Genomic DNA, 17,769 nt, shown 5'->3' on the forward strand with positions numbered 1-17,769 from the left:
GAGGGGCCAAAGCCGGGCGGGAGGAGCCGGGACAGAGCAGGAGGGGCCGGGATAGAGCAGGAGGGGCCGGGACAGAGCAGGAGGGGCCGGGGCCTGGCAGGAGGGGCCAGAACCGGGCAGGAGGGGCCGGGACAGAGCAGGAGGAGCCAAAGCCGGGCAGGAGGGGCCAAAGCCGGGCAGGAGGGGCCAGAACCGAACAGGAGGGGCCAAAGCCGGGCGGGAGGAGCCGGGACAGAGCAGGAGGGGCCAAAGCCGGGCAGGAGGGACCAGAACCGGGCGGGAGGAGCCGGGACAGAGCAGGAGGAGCCAGAACCGGCAGGAGGGGCCGGGCCCGGCGCAGGCGCCGCTCCGGGATCCGCTGCCGGGCCGGGCCTGGCGGTGAGTGAGGACTGGGGGGACCCGGACGGGACAGGGGGAGCCCTGAGGGGACACAGACACACCGGGGTGAGGGATGGGGGGAGCAGGGGCTGCGGGGATGGGGCCATGGGAGCCGTGAGGGTGATGATGGGGATGATGGGGATGAGGAGGATGAGGGTGTTGGGATCAGCACGTGGCAATGGGGCTGCCCTGAGGGAAGGGGGGGGGGCACAGCGGGATGGAGACTGGGGGGTCCTGGGGAGGGGAGAATGGGGGGCAGAGGTGATGGGGGGGGCACAGGGCAGGGGGATTTTGGGGCTCCCAGGACAGGGAATTTCGGGATTCACAGGGATGGAGGATAATGGGGTGTAGAAATGCTGGGGGTGCCCAGGGAAGGGGGATTTGGGGATTCCTTGGGCAGGGGGATTTTGGGATGACCAAGACAGGGAATTTTGGGATCCCTAGGGATGGGGGATTTGGGGATTTCCAGGGTGGGGGATTTTGGGATTCCCAGGGCAGAGGGATTTTGGGATTCCCAGGGCAGGGAATTTTGGGATGCCCAGGGCAGGGAATTTTGGGGTTCCCAGGGATGGGGATTTTGGGGTGCCCAGGGATGGGGATAACGGGGCACAGACCAGCACAAGGGGACGGGTGAGATCTATAGGGGGGGCTGGGCACCCATGGGTGGGGGTTTGGGGCTGTCCCTCCATGTGTCCCCATGTCCCTCCATGTGTCCCTCTGTACTTCCATGAATCCCCCTGTCCCTCCCCGTGTCCCCCTGTCCCCCCACATGTCCCTCTGTCCCTCTTCATGTCCCTCTGTCCCCCCACATATCCATCCCCCTGTCCCTCCCTGTGTCCCAATGTCCCTCTACTTATCTTTCTGTCCCTCCCTGTGTCCCCTTGTCCCTCCATGTGTCCCTCCACATATCCCTCTGTCCCTCCATGTATCCTAATGTCCCTCCACATGTCCCCCTGTCCCTCCATGTGTCCCAATGTCCCTCCACTTATCCCTCTGTCCCTCCACACGTCCCCTGTCCCCCCATGTGTCCCAATGTCCCCCCATGTGTCCCCTGTACCTCCATGTGTCCCCCTGTCCTCCCACACGTCCCAATGTCCCTCCATGTGTCCCAATGTCCCTCCATGTGTCCCAATGTCCCTCCATGTGTCCCCTGTCCCTCCATGTGTCCCTCCATATGTCCCTCCCTGTGTCCCTCTGTCCCCCCCACGTATCCCCCTGTCCCTCCATGTGTCCCAATGTCCCTCCATGTGTCCCCCTGTCCCCCCACATGTCCCCTGTCCCCCCACATGTCCCCATGTCCCCCCACACGTCCCCTGTCCCCGTCAGGCTGTCCCCTGTCCCCGTCAGGCTGTCCCCTGTCCCCCCACACGTCCCCATATCCCCCCAGGCTGTCCCCTGGCCGTCACGCTGGCTCTGCGCTCCATGGACGGCGTTTTCCTGTCGCCCACCGAGGATGAGTTCGTGGGCAGGATCGCGGAGGAGCTGGAGCAGTTCCTGCTGCAGGGGCAGCACCAGCGGTGGGTGCCCAGCCCGGGGGTCTTTGGGGCTGATCTGGGCCTTGGCAGCACCAGAAACACACCAGGGATTTTTTTTCTCATGGTTTTGTATCATTTTTATGGGGTGAAAACAGCAGCATTTGGGGTTGGCGTGGGATTTTCTGTCAAAGCGGAGTTTTGTGTTTGTCCCAACACAAAAGTGGAGTTTTGTGTCCCAAACTCTGGGATTTGTTTTTTTTTTTTTTAGGGAAGCCCTGGCAGGATTCAACAGCAGCCACGACATCTCCCCATAGGACAGACCAGGAGGGTTTTTGGGGTCAATTCAAAACAATCCTGGGGGTTTTTTAGCCTGATTTAGAGGAGGGTTTGTTGGGCTGAGATGGGGATGAGCAGCTGGAGCCCCTCAAGGGTCTGATTTGATCTGAACTGTGAAGCTGCTGGGATGTTTATAATTGATATTAATGAGTCAGGGTGTTGGGTGGGATTGAGGGGGAAAAATAACTGGAATCTGGGAGAGAAGAACTGGGAATGAGGAGGAAAAAGAGCCAGGATCAGGGGGGAAAGAACCTGGATCAGGGGGGAAAACTGGGAGTGAGAGGGAAAAAGAACCAGGATTAAGGGGGGAAGAACTGGGATTGAGGGGGGAAAAAGAACCAGGATTAAGGGGGGAAGAACTGGGATTGAGGGGGGAAAAAGAACCAGGATTAAGGGGGGAAGAACTGGGATTGAGGGGGGAAAAAGAACCAGGATTAAGAGGGGAAGAATTGGGAATGATGGGGGAAAAAGAACCAGGATTAAGGGGGGAAACATACTGGGAATGAGGGGGAAAAAGAACCAGGACTGGGGAGGGAAGAATTTGGATTGAGGGGGAAAAAGAACCTGGATCAGGGGGGAAAAAAACTGGGAGTGAGAGGGAAAAAGAACCAGGATTAAGGGGGGAAGAACTGGGATTGAGGGGGGAAAAAGATCCAGGATCAGGGGGGGGAAAAAACTGGGAATGAGGAGTAAAATGAACCAGGATCAGGAGGGAAAAAACTGGGAATGAGGGAGGAAAAGAACTGGGAGTGAGAGGGAAAAAGAACCTGGATCAGGGGGGGAAAAAACTGGGAATGAGGAGTAAAATGAACCAGGATCAGGAGGGAAAAAAAAACTGGGAATGAGAGGGAAAAAGAACCAGGATCAGGGGGGGAAAAATGGGAATCAGGGGAAAAAGAACCAGGATCAGGGAGGGAAGAATTGGGAGTGAGAAGGATAAAGAACCAGGATCAGAGAGGAAAAAACTGGGATCAAGAGGGGAAAAAGAACCAGGAGTGAGCACTGGGTCACCTGGATCTGTTCCCAGCCCAGTGACCTCTGCAGCCCTTGAGGTGGCCAGGGCTGGACACAGAGGGGTGACCACGCTGAGCTCAGCTCCCTCAGCTTATCACACCATTAAATATTTGTTTCTGTGCCTTTTTTTTTTTTAATAAAATATTTGGCAGAGAAATTCCGCCGTGAGGTTGTCACAGAGGGACAAACTGTGTGTGGCAGCAGTGACATTGAAAATGGAATTTATTTATTAATTCTTGGTTTATTCCTGGTGAACGTGGAGTTTATTTGGTTTATTCTTGGCTTTTGGAGGGTGGAAAACTCAGATTTTTGCAGGAAGGGGGATCAGGAGCAGCTTTCTGCTGGTCCTTCCCAGCTTTTCCCATATGGAAACAGCAGGAATGAGAGTCCAGACACTCCCCACATTCCCATTTTCTGTGTAAAATGTGGCTGCAAACCTGAGAAGGGATTTGTGATCTTTAATAACACCAAGTCCTGCTTGGCTTTTCTTTTTTTTTTTTTTTTTTTTTTTTTTTTTTTTTTTTTTTTTTTTCCTTGATTTAAATCCTCACTCTGGGAATGACTTGGGGGACAGAATTGTTAATTTTTTTCCAATATTTCCATCCCTCCCTGCACTTTCTGACTCTCCTGAGCCCTCTGTCCTTTCAGGGTGCTCCTGTTCCCCCCCCTGTCCAGCCGCCTCAGGTACCTGATCCACAGGACTGTGGAAAACATGGAATTGCTGAGCAGCTTCTCAGTGGGAGAGGGCTGGAGGAGGAGGACGGTCATTTGTCACTCTGCCGTCAGGTGAGCTGGAAATAAATCATCCTGGGGCTGGGAATGGTGGTGGGATCCTGGGATGGTTTGGGAGGGACCCAAAACTCATCATTGTCACTTTCTGGGGACATTCCCACTGTCCCAGGTGATCCAGGGACATTCCAGGGATCCAGGGGCAGCCACAGCAAATCTGGGAATTCCAGCCCAGCCCCTCTCCCAATATTTCTTCCCAAAATCCCATCTAAACCTGCACATGGAATCCTGGAATGGTTTGGGTTGGAGGGACCTCAAAGCCCCTCCAGTCCCACCATGGGACTTTCCATGGATCAGGTTATCCCAGCCTGGCCTTGGGCACTGCCAGGGATCCAGGGGCAGCCACAGCAAATCTGGGAATTCCAGCCCAGCCAGGAGTTCCTTCCCAATATCCCATCCAGCCCTGCCCTGTGACACACTCCCTGTGTCCTGTCCTTCCCTGCCTTGTCCCCAGTCCCTCCCCAGCTCTCCTGGAGCCCCTTTAGGCTCTGGGGTGTCCCTGGAGCATTCCCAGCTCTCCCTCCAGAGCTGCTCCAGCCCTTGGATCAACCCAAAGTCACCGTGTCCCATTTAAAGCCTCCATTACCAACAGCACCTCCCAGACCCTACAATGGGAACAAAGGGATTTTTCCCTTTGGGAATTCTCTGCTCCTTTTCACATCCCTTGGGGGGTATCCCTGGGTGGGAGGAAGTTCCCTTTGCTCACCTTTCCCCCTCTTTTCCCCCCCCAGGCTTCCCAGTGCCCCCAGCAGTGACCCCAAGGGGGGGCAGAACCCGGCGCGGTGCCCGCGGCCGGCCCAGCCCTGGGGCCGGGGGGCTCGGGGGGCTCGGCGGGGACACCCCGGGGACACCCACGGGGACAATCCCCGCCCCTCCGTGGGCTCAGGGAGGATCTCCAGGCCGCCCAGGAAGAAGCCGGAAAAAGCTCTTTACGTGCCAAAAGGGAGCAGGAAAAAATCCAACTGGAGGGAGAGGGAGAGCGACGGGGACGTGGCTCCAGGAGGGGAAAATTTCCCAAAAAATTTCCAGCAGGAGGAGGTGGAAAAGTGTGGAAACAACCCTGGGAAGCTGCAGGAGGCTGAAGAGGAGAATGTTGTGGAAAAAGGCAGCGCTGAGGGGTGTGAGGAGAAGGTGCCATCCTTAGGGAATATCCAGGATTCCTGTGAGCAGGATAAGGACTGTTCCCATCCCTCGTGCCCTGGGCAGGACAAAAACCCTCCCCAGGCACAGGAGAAGGATCCAAGCCACGATGGCACCACCATCATCCCAGAGAACACAGAATTCCAGGCCCAGCTGAGAGAGGAAAACCAACCCAGCTGCGATTCCAACTCCTTCCCTTTGGACAACAACAGCTGGACAGACCCTGCTGTGACAGAAACCCCAAAAACCCCAAACCCCAAAACCTGGAGAGCAACAGGAACAAACCAGCTGGAACCCCAAACCCTGGAGAGCTGCAGGAACAAATCCCCACCCGCAGAGCAGAATCCCCAAGAGGATTTTTCCACGCTGGAAAACCAAGATCAGGAAAACCAGGTGGAACAAAAACCTCTCCAGAAGGTTCTGGAAAGCTCAGGTGAGGCTGTGGCTGCTCCTGGTGATGATCCCGATGCTCCAGAGCAAATCCAAGGTGGGAAAATACCCAAAGAGGAAGAGGAGGAGGAGAAGGAACCCCCAGATGTGGCCGAGGCTCTGAGCAGGGGGTTGGATTTGGCCGCAGGGGACACAGAGGGGACGAGGCACGGCGGCCTCGAGGACGACTGCACGGCTGAGCTGATGGCTGAGGTGATTTGGGGACCCAAAAAATCAAATTTGGGACCAAAAAAACCAAATTTTGGGACTAAAAAAATTCAGTTTACCCTAGGAGGTGATTGGAGACTTTTGTAGGAGTTTTTCCAGTTGTAAAACCCAAAAATTGGAGGGGGGGAGGAAGAAAAACCACATTATTATCATTATTATTGTTATTATTATTATTATTATTATTATTATTATCATTATCATTATTACTATTATTATTATCATTATTGTTATTATTATTTGTAATTTCTCAGTGTGACCTGAATTTGGGATGTTTGTCCCCCACAAAAAAATGAGTTTGTTCAGAGTTTTAGTGCCAATGGTGAGGTGATTATGGGACCTTTGTAGGAATTTTTTTCTTCCAGTTATAAAACCCAAAAATTGGGGGAAAAAATGAAAAGCCACCTTATTATCATCATTATTATTATTATTATCATTAATATTATTATTTGTAATTTCTAAGAGTGACCCGAATTTGGGATGTTTGTCCCCCACAAAAAAAAAAAAATGAGTTTGTTCAGAGTTTTGCTAAAAATTCCCAGTTTCCCTGGGAGGTGATTGGACCTTTGTAGGAATTTTTTTCCACTTATAAAACCCAAAAATTGGGGGAAAAAAATGAAAAAAACACCTTATTATAATTATCATTATTATTATTTGTAATTTCTCAGAGTGACCTGAATTTGGGATGTTTGTCCCCCACAAAAAATGAAAACCCACCTTATTATCATCATCATCATCATCACTATTATTATTATTATTATTATTATTATTAATTTCTAAGAGTGACCTAATTTTGGGACCCAAAAAAATGAGTTTGTCCAGAGTTTTGGTGCCATCCCATTCCCAAATTTGGGGGAAAAAATCCCTCCCTGAGAGGAAGAAATTCCACCTCCTTGTTGGTGCAGACGGGATTTGATTTGGCTCAATTTGAGGGGGCAAAACCCAAAACTTGGATCTTATTTTTGTGATTTTTTTCCTTAATTTTTGGTTTGTATTTCCCCCAGATCGTCGGGAATTTGACGGTGAAGGAGATCAGCATCGAGAGGATCAGTGTGGATTATTCCAGCTACGGAGAGGCCCCGGTGACCGAGGGGGACCTGGGACACGTCACCGAGATCTACGACTTCCCCCCGAGCCTGAGAACCGAGGACCTGATGGGAATGTTCTCGGAATTCCAGTGAGAGAGGGGAGGGAAGGGAGAGAAGGGAAGGGAAGGGGAAGGGAGGGAAGGGAAGGGAAGGAAGGGAAGGGAAAGGAAGGGAAGGGAAGGGAAGGGAAGGGAAGGGAGAGAAGGGAAGGGAAGGGAAGGGAAGGGAGAGAAGGGAAGGGAAGGGAAGGGAAGGGAAGGGAAGGGAAGGGAGAGAAGGGAAGGGAAGGGAAGGGAAGGGAGAGAAGGGAAGGGAAGGGAAGGGAAGGGAAGGGAAGGGAAGGGAGAGAAGGGAAGGGAAGGGAAGGGAGAGAAGGGAAGGGAAGGGAAGGGAAGGGAAGGGAAGGGAAGGGAAGGGAAGGGAAGGGAAGGGAAGGGAAGGGAAGGGAAGGGAAGGGAGAGAAGGGAAGGGAAGGGAAGGGAAGGGAGAGAAGGGAAGGGAAGGGAAGGGAAGGGAAGGGAGAGAAGGGAAGGGAAGGGAGAGAAGGGAAGGGAAGGGAGAGAAGGGAAGGGAAGGGAAGGGAGAGAAGGGAAGGGAAGGGAAGGGAAGGGAGAGAAGGGAAGGGAAGGGAAGGAAGGGAAAGGGAAGGGAAGGGAAAGGAAAGGAAAGGGAAAGGGAAAGGAAGGGGCACCATCAGCCTGAGACTGGCAATGAAATCCTCACTTTTAGTTTCATCTTCCCTTCTTTGTCTGGCTCAAAGGGGATTTTCCTGCAGTTTAATCCTGGTTTGAAGCCCAGGGCTCTGGCACCCAAATCCTGAAGTTTAGTTTTCCCTTTCTCCTCTTTGTGTGCCCCAAAAAAAGATTTTCCTGCAATTTAAGCCTGGTTTAAGGCCTAGCTTTATTCCAGCGCCCAAATTCTGAATTTTAATTTCATCTTTCTCTCTTTGTCTGCCTTAAAGAAGATTTTTAGGTCTGGTTTGAAGCCCAGGGCTCTGGCACCCAGATTTTGAATTTTAGTTCTGTTTTCCTCTCTTTGGGTGCCTCAAATGGGCTTTTCCTGCAGTTTTTAAAGTCCAGCTTTACTCTGGCATCCAAATCCTGAATTTTAGTTTTGTTTTTCCTCCTTTGTCTGCCTTAAAGAAGATTTTCCTGCAGTTCAGGTCTGGTTTAAAGCCCAGGGCTCTGCCACTCAAATTCTGAATTTTAATTTCATCTTTCCTCTCTTTGTCTGCCTTAAAGAAGATTTTTAGGTCTGGTTTAAAGCCCAGGTTTACTCCAACACCCAAATTCTGAATTTTAATTTCATCTTTCCCTCTCTGTCTGCCTCAAAGAAGATTTTCCTGTAATTTAAGCCTGGTTTAAAGCCCAGGGCTCTGGCACTCAAATTCTGAATTTTAATTTCATCTTTCCCTCTTTGTCTGCCTTAAAGAATTTTTTTTCTGCAGTTTAAGCCTGGTTTAAAGCCCAGGGCTCTGCCACCCAAATTCTGAATTTTAATTTCATCTTTCCTCTCTTTCTCTGCCTTAAATAAGTTTTTTTCTGCAGTTTAAGCCTGGTTTAAAGCCCAGGGCTCTGCCACCCAAATTCTGAATTTTAATTTCATCTTTCCTCTCTTTCTCTGCCTTAAATAAGTTTTTTTCTGCAGTTTAAGCCTGGTTTAAAGCCCAGCTTTACTCCAGCACCCAAATTCTGAATTTTAATTTCATCTTCCCCTCTTTTCCTCCAGGGGGCTCTTCCTGCACTTTAAACCTCCAAAAATGCCAATATTTTTGGCTCCTGCAAACCGAGGTTGGGTTTGAGAGGAAAATGAGAATTTTGGGGCAATTCCACATTGTGTCACCTCAAAAAAGACACATTTAATCTCCTTTTTCCCTTTTTTTCCTGCTTTTTTCCCATTTAAAACAGGAAAAAGCAGCAGCTGTTCCCATAAAACACCTCAAACCCCTCCTGGGGTTTTATTTTCTTTATTAATTCAATTTTTTTTCTCTTTTTTTTGCAGCGAAAGTGGCTTCAAAATCCAGTGGGTGGACGACACTCACGCCCTGGGAATCTTCTCCAGCCCCTCCACAGGTACTTGGGGATATTTGGGAATATTTGGGGATATTTGGGGATATTTGGGAATATTTGGGAATATTTGGGGTGGGATTTGAGAAAATTGGGGTGGGATTTGAGGCATCTCAGAGCCCTGAATTGGGATTTTTTTTTGGCTCATCCCTTTTTTTTTTTAAATTTATAGTTATTTATTTACAGTTATTTTATATTTTTTATTTTTATTTATTTCTTATTTTTATTTATTTCTTATTTTTATTTTTCTATTTTTATTTATTTATATATATCATATTTATTTTTATTTATTCATATTTATTTTTATTTATTTTTTGTTTATTTTTATTTATGTCTTATTTTTTATTTATTTCTTATTTTTATTTTTCTATTTTTATTTATTTTTATTTATTCATATTTATTTCTATTTATTTTTATTTATTTCTATTCATTTATTATCTTTATTATTTTTATTTTTCTATTTTCTATTTTAATTTATTTTTAAATTTTATTTTTATTTATTTTTATTTATTTCTATTAATTTCTATTCATTTATTACCTTTATTTATTATTTATATTTTTCTATTTTTTATTTTCTATTTTTACTTATAGTTATTTATTATTTTTATTTTTTCTATTTTTATTTATATTATATTCATTTATATTATATTTATTTATATTCATTTATATTTATTTATATTCATTTATATTTATTTATATTCATTTATATTCATTTATATTCATTTATATTTATTTATATTCATTTATATTCATTTATATTCATTTATTATCCTTATTTATTACTTTTATTTTCCTATTTTTTATTTTCTATTTTTACTTACTTATATTTATTTATTATTTTTATTTTTACCATTTTATTTTATTTTCTATTTTTTTCTATTCTATTTTTCCCTATTTTCCATTATTTTTTTTTTATTTTTCCTGAGCCAACTCCACCTTTTTACCCCAAACCTTGACCAAACTCCTTAAACTTTTGCATTCCCTTGAACTTTTGAATTTTAAATTTCTTTTTCATTGTAATTTAAATAATTTTGGGGTTAATTCCATCGATTTGTGTCTGTTCCAGCCTCGCAGGCGCTGGGCCGGCGCTTCCCCGGCCTGAAGCTGCGCCCGCTGATCCACGGCAGCAAACAGGCCAAGAGCCGCGCCCTGCACACGCCCAGTGAGGAAAACATTATTTCTGTTCTATTCTATTCTATTCTATTCTATTCTATTCTATTCTATTCTATTCTATTCTATTCTAGAGCCGCGCCCTGCACACGCCCAGTGAGGGAATCATCCAGTTTTATTCTAGTCTAGTCTAGTCTATTTTTATTTTATTTTATTTTATTTTATTTTATTTTATTTTTATTTTTATTTTTATTTTTATTTTTATCTTATTCTATTCTATTTTAATTTAACTTTATTTATTTTTATTTTCCTTTTTTTTTTATTCTATTTTATTCTATTCTATTTTATTTTTTCATCTAATTTCATTCTATTCTATTCTAATTTTATTTTATTTTATTTTATTCTATTTTATTCTATTCTATTTTTTCATCTAATTTCATTCTATTCTAATTTTATTTTATTCTATTTTATTTTATTCTATTCTATTTTATTTTTTCATCTAATTTCATTCTATTCTATTCTACTTTTATTTTATTCTATTTTATTTTATTCTATTTTATTCTATTCTATTTTTTCATCTAATTTCATTCTATTCTATTCTAATTTTATTTTATTTTATTCTATTTTATTCTATTTTATTCTATTCTATTTTTTCATCTAATTTCATTCTATTCTATTCTATTCTAATTTAATTTTATTTTATTCTATTCTATTTTATTTTCATCTCATTTCATTCTACTCTATTCTATTCTGTTCTGATTTTTAAATATTTTTAAAATTTTAATTCTATTCTATTCTGATTTTTAAATTTTTTTTAAATTTTATTCTATTCTATTCTAATTTTATTTTATTCTATTCTATTCTATTTTAATTTCATTCTATTTCATTCTATTTCGTTCTATTCTATTCTATTCTATTCTAATTTTTAAATTTTATTTTTATTTTGTTCCATTTCGTTCCATTCCATTTCATTTCACTCTGTTTCATTCTATTCTATTCTATTCTATTCTATTCTATTCTATTCTATTCTATTCTATTCTGATTTTTAATTTTTTTTAAATTTTATTTTTATTTTATTCCATTTCATTCTATTCCGTTCTATTCTATTTTTAACGAATTTATTAGCACTGAGCTGTGGAGCCTGAAAATTCAGATTTAATTATTGTATTTTATTGTATTTTACTGTATTTTTTTGTATTTTATTTTTTAATGGATTTATTAGCATTGAGCTGTGGTGTGGAGCCTGAAAATTCAGATTTTATTTTATTTTATTTTATTTTTGTATTGTATTGTATTGTATTTTTAAATGGATTTATTAGCACTGAGCTGAGATGTGGAGCATGAAAATTCAGATTTTATTTTATTTTATTTTATTTTATTTTATTTTATTTTATTTTTAAATGGATTTATTAGCATTGAGCTGTGATGTGGAGCATGAAAATTCAGATTTAATTTCTAATTTATTTTTTATTCTTTATTTATTTAATTTGCTGCTCTTTTGGTGGAATTAGAAAAGGAAAAAGGGGCTGTGCTGAAATTGGGATTTATTTTTTTTTTAACCAGGAATTATTTTCTCTCTCCCCCCTCTGCACAACCCAAAGGAGACAAAACCCAAATCTGGTGGTTGGATTTAATTTTATTTAATTTTATTTTATATTTATATCATTTTATTCAAGAAGGAGAAACAGTGAAGCTGAGCCGTGACCATTGATTGATTAATTATTGATTATTGATCGATTATTGATTGATTGATTGAATTTCCTTGATCAGCTCCAGGAAAAGCAAAGCCACAAAACCCTCTGAACCAACAATTCCTGGGATTTCTGCAATAAATCACAATAAAATTCCAATTTTTTGATGCTTTAAAGGGACAATTGTCACACCCTGACAAATCCCTGAGGTTTTCAGCAAAGAAAAATCCAAAAAAATTTGATTTATTTGCACCTCCCCTTCATTTTTTTTTCCATTTATTCACTCCTCTGAATTAAAATTAAAATTAAAATTAAAAATTAAAATTTACTCTTCTAAATTAAAAGTAATCATTAAATATAATAATTAAACAGAAATCCGGTTAAAACCGGCAGCAGGGACTGGAAATTTCCAACCAGAACCTTTGGATTTTTGGGATTTAACCACAAATTTCCCTTTCACAGAGACAAATGGATTTGACTTTGATAAACCAATTAAACAATGAGTAAAAAACCTGATTTTGGGGATTTAACCACAATTTTTTCATCAATAAACCCATAAAACAACACGAAAAAAACCTGATTTTTGGGACTTTACCTCAAATTTCTCCTTCACAGAGACAAATGGATTTGATGTTGATAAACCAATTAATCAATGAGTAAAAAACCTGATTTTTGGCATTTAACCACAAATTTCTCCTTCACAGAGACAAATGGATTTGACATTGATAAACCAATTAAACAATGAGTAAAAAATCTGATTTTGGTGATTTAACCACAATTTTTTCATCAATAAACCCATAAAACAACACGAAAAAAACCTGATTTTTGGGACTTAACCTCAAATTTCTCCTTCACAGAGACAAATGGATTTGACATTGATAAACCAATTAAACAATGAGTAAAAAACCTGATTTTTGGGATTTAACCGCGAATTTCTCCTTCACAGAGACAAATAGATTTGACATTGATAAACCAGTTAAACAATGAGTAAAAAAACTGATTTTTTTGGGATTTAACCACAATTTTTTCATCGACAAACCCATAAAACAACATGAACAAACCCAAATTTTGTGACTTAACCTCAAATTTCTCCTTCACAGAGACAAATGGATTTGATGTTGATAAACCAATTAAACAATGAGTAAAAACCCCAATTTTTGTGACTTAACCTCAAATTTCTCCTTCACAGAGACAAATGGATTTGATGTTGATAAACCAATTAAACAATGAGTAAAAAACCTGATTTTTGGGGATTTAACCACAAATTTTCCATCGACGAACCAACAAAACAGCGCGAAAAAAAATCCGATTTTTGCGATTTAACCACAAATTTCTCCTTCACAGAGACAAATGGATTTGATGTTGATAAACCAATTAAACAATGAGTAAAAACCCCAATTTTTGTGACTTAACCTCAAATTTCCCTTTCATGGAGACAAAAGGATTTGATATTGATAAACCAATTAATCAATGAGTAAAAAACCTGATTTTTTTTTGTGATTTAACCACAATTTTTCATCAACGAACCAACAAAACAGCGCGAAAAAAATTCCGATTTTTGTGACTTAACCTCAAATTTCTCCTTCACAGAGACAAATGGATTTGATGATGATAAACCAATTAAACAATGAGTAAAAAACCTGATTTTTGGGATTTAACCATAAATTTCTCCCAGGTGGATAACAATGGGGAAAGAAACCTGATTTTTATGATTTAACCACAAATTTCTCCTTTACACAGACAGAAAGATTTGACGATTTTTGGGATTTAACCGCGAATTTCTCCTTCACAGAGACAAATAGATTTGACATTGATAAACCAATTAAACGAGTAAAAAATCTGATTTTTGCGATTTAACCACAAATTTCTCCTTCTCAGAGACAAATGGATTTGATGATGATAAACCAATTAAACAATGAGTAAAAAACCTGATTTTTGGGATTTAACCACAAATTTTTCATCAACGAACCAACAAAACGACGCGAAAAAAAATCCGATTTTTGCGATTTAACCGCGAATTTCTCCCAGACGACTAAAATTTTCGATTTCTCTCATTTTTTTTAATTTTTTCCCTCCTAGAGCTGCTCCATGTGGGCAAAGAGAGGCCCCAGACAGACACAGCCGTGGCCAGGAGACTCGTGTCCCACGCCCTGGGCTGGAGGAACCGGCAGCAGGGATGGAAAATTTCCAACCAGAACATTTGGATTTTTGGGATTTAATCACAAATTTCTCCTTCACAGAGACAAATGGATTTGATGTTGATAAACCAATAAACAATGAGTAAAAAACCCAATTTTTGGGGATTTAACCACAATTTTCTCCTTTACACAGACAGAAAGATTTGACGATTTTTGCGATTTAACCGCGAATTTCTCCTTCACAGAGACAAATAGATTTGACGTTGATAAACCAATTAATCAATGAGTAAAAAACCTGATTTTTGGGATTTAACCTCAAATTTCTCCTTCACAGAGACAAATGGATTTGATGTTGATAAACCAATTAAACAATGAGTAAAAAACCCCAATTTTTGTGACTTAACCTCAAATTTCTCCTTCACAGAGACAGAAGGATTTGATATTGATAAACCAATTAATCAATGAGTAAAAAACCTGATTTTTTTTTGTGATTTAACCACAAATTTTCCATCGACGAACCAACAAAGCAACGTGAAAAAAAATCCGATTTTTGCGATTTAACCACGAATTTCTCCTTCACAGAGACAAATGGATTTGACATTGATAAACCAATTAATCAATGAGTAAAAAACCCAATTTTTGGGATTTAACCATGAATTTCTCCCAGGTGGATAACAATGGAGAAAGAAACCTGATTTTTGGGATTTAACCACAAATTTTTCATCGACGAACCAACGAAACAGCGCGAAAAAAAATCCGATTTTTGCGATTTAACCGCGAATTTCTCCCAGACGACTAAAATTTTCGATTTCTCTCATTTTTTTTTAATTTTTTCCCTCCCAGAGCTGCTCCATGTGGGCAAAGAGAGGCCCCAGACAGACACAGCCGTGGCCAGAAGACTCGTGTCCCACGCCCTGGGCTGGAGGAACCGGCAGCAGGGACTGGAAATTTCCACCCAAAACCTTTGGATATTTGGGATTTAACTGTGAATTTCTCCTTCACAGAGACAAATGGATTTGATGTTGATAAACCAATTAAACAATGAGTAAAAAACCTGATTTTTGGGGATTTAACCACAATTTTCTCCTTTACACAGACAGAAAGATTTGACGATTTTTGCGATTTAACCGCGAATTTCTCCTTCACAGAGACAAATGGATTTGACATTGATAAACCAATTAATCAATGAGTAAAAAACCTGATTTTTGGGACTTAACCACAAATTTCTCCTTCACAGAGACAAATGGATTTGACATTGATAAACCAATTAAACAATGAGTAAAAAACCTGATTTTTGGGATTTAACCATGAATTTCTCCCAAGTGGATAACAGTGGGGAAAGAAACCTGATTTTTGGGATTTAACCACAAATTTTTCATCGACGAACCAACGAAACAGCGCGAAAAAAAATCCGATTTTTGCGATTTAACCACGAATTTCTCCCAGACGACTAAAATTTTCGATTTCTCTCATTTTTTTTAATTTTTTCCCTCCCAGAGCTGCTCCATGTGGGCAAAGAGAGGCCCCAGACAGACACAGCCGTGGCCAGGAGACTCGTGTCCCACGCCCTGGGCTGGAGGAACCGGCAGCAGCAACAGGAAGAGGCACCAGGGACTGAAAATTCCCAACCAGAACCTTTGGATCAACAGGAATAATCCCCAAAAAAAAAATCAAAATATCAGCATGGCTGTGCTATTAAATGCATGCAGAGCATTAAAAAAAAAAAAAAAAGGGGTTTTGTTGATGAGTTTTGGGAAAAAAAAAAAAAAGTTAGAAAAGTTTGTTGGAAAAATTCAGGTTTTTATTATTATTATTTTTTTTTTTTTTTTAATTTCCCCCTATGGGAAATACTGGAATTTTTGGTTGGGTGTGTTAAAAAAAAATATTCAGGAATAAGGTGGTTTATTTGTTCTTTATTCCTGTTTTTTGTTAAAAAAAAAAAAAAAATAGGGGTTAAAAGTAAAAAAATTGGATTTTTTTTATTGGGGTCAGGATTGAGCAAATTCTGCAAATTTGGGGGCAAGAGTTTGAAAAATTCAAAAGTTTGTTGTAATTGTTGCTGTTCAGGAAAACTGGGAGTGAATTCAGGTTTTTAAGGAATTATTTTTGGTTCCTTATTTAGAGAGTTTTAAGAGGCTCAATTTTTTCCCCCCTGTTGGGTGAGAAAAATAAAAAAAAACTTCCAGGATTTTCCAGAGCTGGGTTTAAAAATGAAAATTTAATTCCGTGTCAAAATTTAATAATTCTGTGTAAAAATTTAAAAATTCCATGTGAAAATTTAATAATTCCATGAGAAAATTTAATAATTCCATGTGTAATTTAATTCAAATTCTGTGTGAAATTTAATTTCATGTGGAAATTTAAATAATTCCATGTGAGATTTAAATAATTCCGTGTGAAAATTTAATAATTCCATGTGAAATTTAATTCAAATTCCATATCAAAATTTAATTCCATGTGAGATTTAATAATTCCATGTGAAAATTTAATTCCAATTCCGTGTGAAATTTAATTCCATGTGAAAATTTAATTCCAAGGGAAAATTTAAATAATTCCATTTGAAATTTAAATAATTCCATGTGAAATTTAATTCAAATTCCGTGTGAAAATTTAATGATTCCATGTGAAATTTAAATAATTCCGCGTGATATTTAAATAATTCCATGTGGAAATTTAATTCCGTGTGAAAATTTAATTCCGTGTGAAAATTTAATAATTCCATGAGAAAAATTAATAATTTCATGGGAAAATTTAAATAATTCCATGGGAAAATTTAATTCCAAGGAAAAATTTAAATAATTCCGTGTGAAAATTTAGTAATTCCGTGTGAAAATTTAATTCCATGTGAAATTTAAATAATTCCATGTGAAAATTTAATTCCATGTGAAAATTTAAATAATTCTATGTGAAATTTAAATAATTCAATGTGGGTAATTTAATTCCATGTGAGATTTTAATAATTTCATGTGAAAATTTAAATAATTCCGTGTGAAAATTTAATAATTCCAAGTGAAAATTTAATTCCATGTGGAAATTTAAATAATTCCATGTGAAATTTAATTCAAATTCCGTGTGAAAATTGAATAATTCCGTGTGAAAATTTATTTCCATGTGAAAATTTAATAATTCCATGTGAAATTTAAATAATTCCGTGTGAAATTTAAATAATTCCGTGTGAAAATTTAATAATTCCATGTGAAAAAACGAATGAAATTCCCGCGTGGAAAATTCCGTGTTCTGTTCTCTCCCCTCTGTTGGATCCCCGAGGTTTTCACTGCAGTATTAAAATTAAAATTAAAATTAAAATTAAAATTCAGCTTTTACACTGTTCTGCTCACAAAAAAACTGCTCCTTTTATATTTTTTTGGGTTTTTTTAATTTATTTTCCTTTTTTTTCCCCCTTTTTTCCTTGGATTTCCTTGCTGGATGTGCTGAGGAATGTGGGAAGCAGCAGCAGCACAGAGAGAGTGGGAAAGAGCTGGAAATTCCCAAAAAATGCCTTGGAAATTAGGGAAAAAAATTAAAAAAGGCATTTTTTGGGTGGTTGGTTCCCAACCCAAGGTGAGGAATGATGAAAATTCCCTAAAAATGCCTTGGAAATGAAGGGAAAAATAAAAAAAGGCATTTTTTGGGTGGTTGACACCCAGCCCAAGGTGAGGAATGCTAAAAATTCCCAAAAAATACCTTGGAAATTAAGAATAAAAGGCACTTTTTGGGTGGTTGACACCCAGCCCAAGGTGAGGAGTGATGAAAATTCCCAAAAAATGCCTTGGAAATTAATTAATTAAGAATAAAGGCACTTTTTGGGTGGTTGGCTCCCAAGTTGAGGCCACGAGTGATGGAAATTCCCAAAAAATACCTTGGAAATTAAGAATAAAGGCACTTTTTGG

General features: G+C 40.1%; 1 protein-coding gene across 2 annotated transcripts; it reads left to right on the forward strand.

Annotated features, from left to right (window-relative positions):
* Positions 1–308: 308 nt before the first annotated feature.
* On the forward strand, positions 309–16,161 carry R3HCC1 (R3H domain and coiled-coil containing 1). Of its 2 annotated transcripts, XM_083880372.1 has the most exons (9): positions 376–444; positions 1,708–1,725; positions 1,766–1,895; positions 3,852–3,989; positions 4,724–5,774; positions 6,791–6,963; positions 8,876–8,946; positions 10,007–10,102; positions 15,377–16,161. In XM_083880372.1, exons 3-9 carry the CDS (start codon positions 1,801–1,803, stop codon positions 15,532–15,534), a joined length of 1,782 nt encoding a protein of 593 aa, XP_083736498.1. In that variant the 5' UTR covers positions 376–444; positions 1,708–1,725; positions 1,766–1,800; the 3' UTR covers positions 15,535–16,161. The 2 variants fall into 2 exon arrangements, with proteins under 2 accessions (XP_083736497.1, XP_083736498.1); XM_083880371.1 differs by lacking the exons at positions 1,708–1,725; positions 15,377–16,161 and adding an exon at positions 1,687–1,704 and having other exon boundaries at positions 309–378; positions 10,007–10,340.
* The last annotated feature ends 1,608 nt before the right edge of the window (positions 16,162–17,769 follow it).

Source organism: Zosterops lateralis, assembly GCF_965231275.1.
Source record: "Zosterops lateralis genome assembly, chromosome: 30".
Classification (NCBI taxonomy): Eukaryota; Metazoa; Chordata; class Aves; order Passeriformes; family Zosteropidae; genus Zosterops; species Zosterops lateralis.

Bases quoted from the DNA above. Each gene is read 5' to 3' on its own strand.
- R3HCC1 (XM_083880372.1), top strand. From the start codon at position 1,801: ATGGACGGCGTTTTCCTGTCGCCCACCGAGGATGAGTTCGTGGGCAGG. The intron at 5,775-6,790 runs GTGATTTGGGGA...TATTTCCCCCAG, and splicing joins CGGCTGAGCTGATGGCTGAG to ATCGTCGGGAATTTGACGGT. The intron at 6,964-8,875 runs GTGAGAGAGGGG...TTTTTTTTGCAG, and splicing joins GGAATGTTCTCGGAATTCCA to CGAAAGTGGCTTCAAAATCC.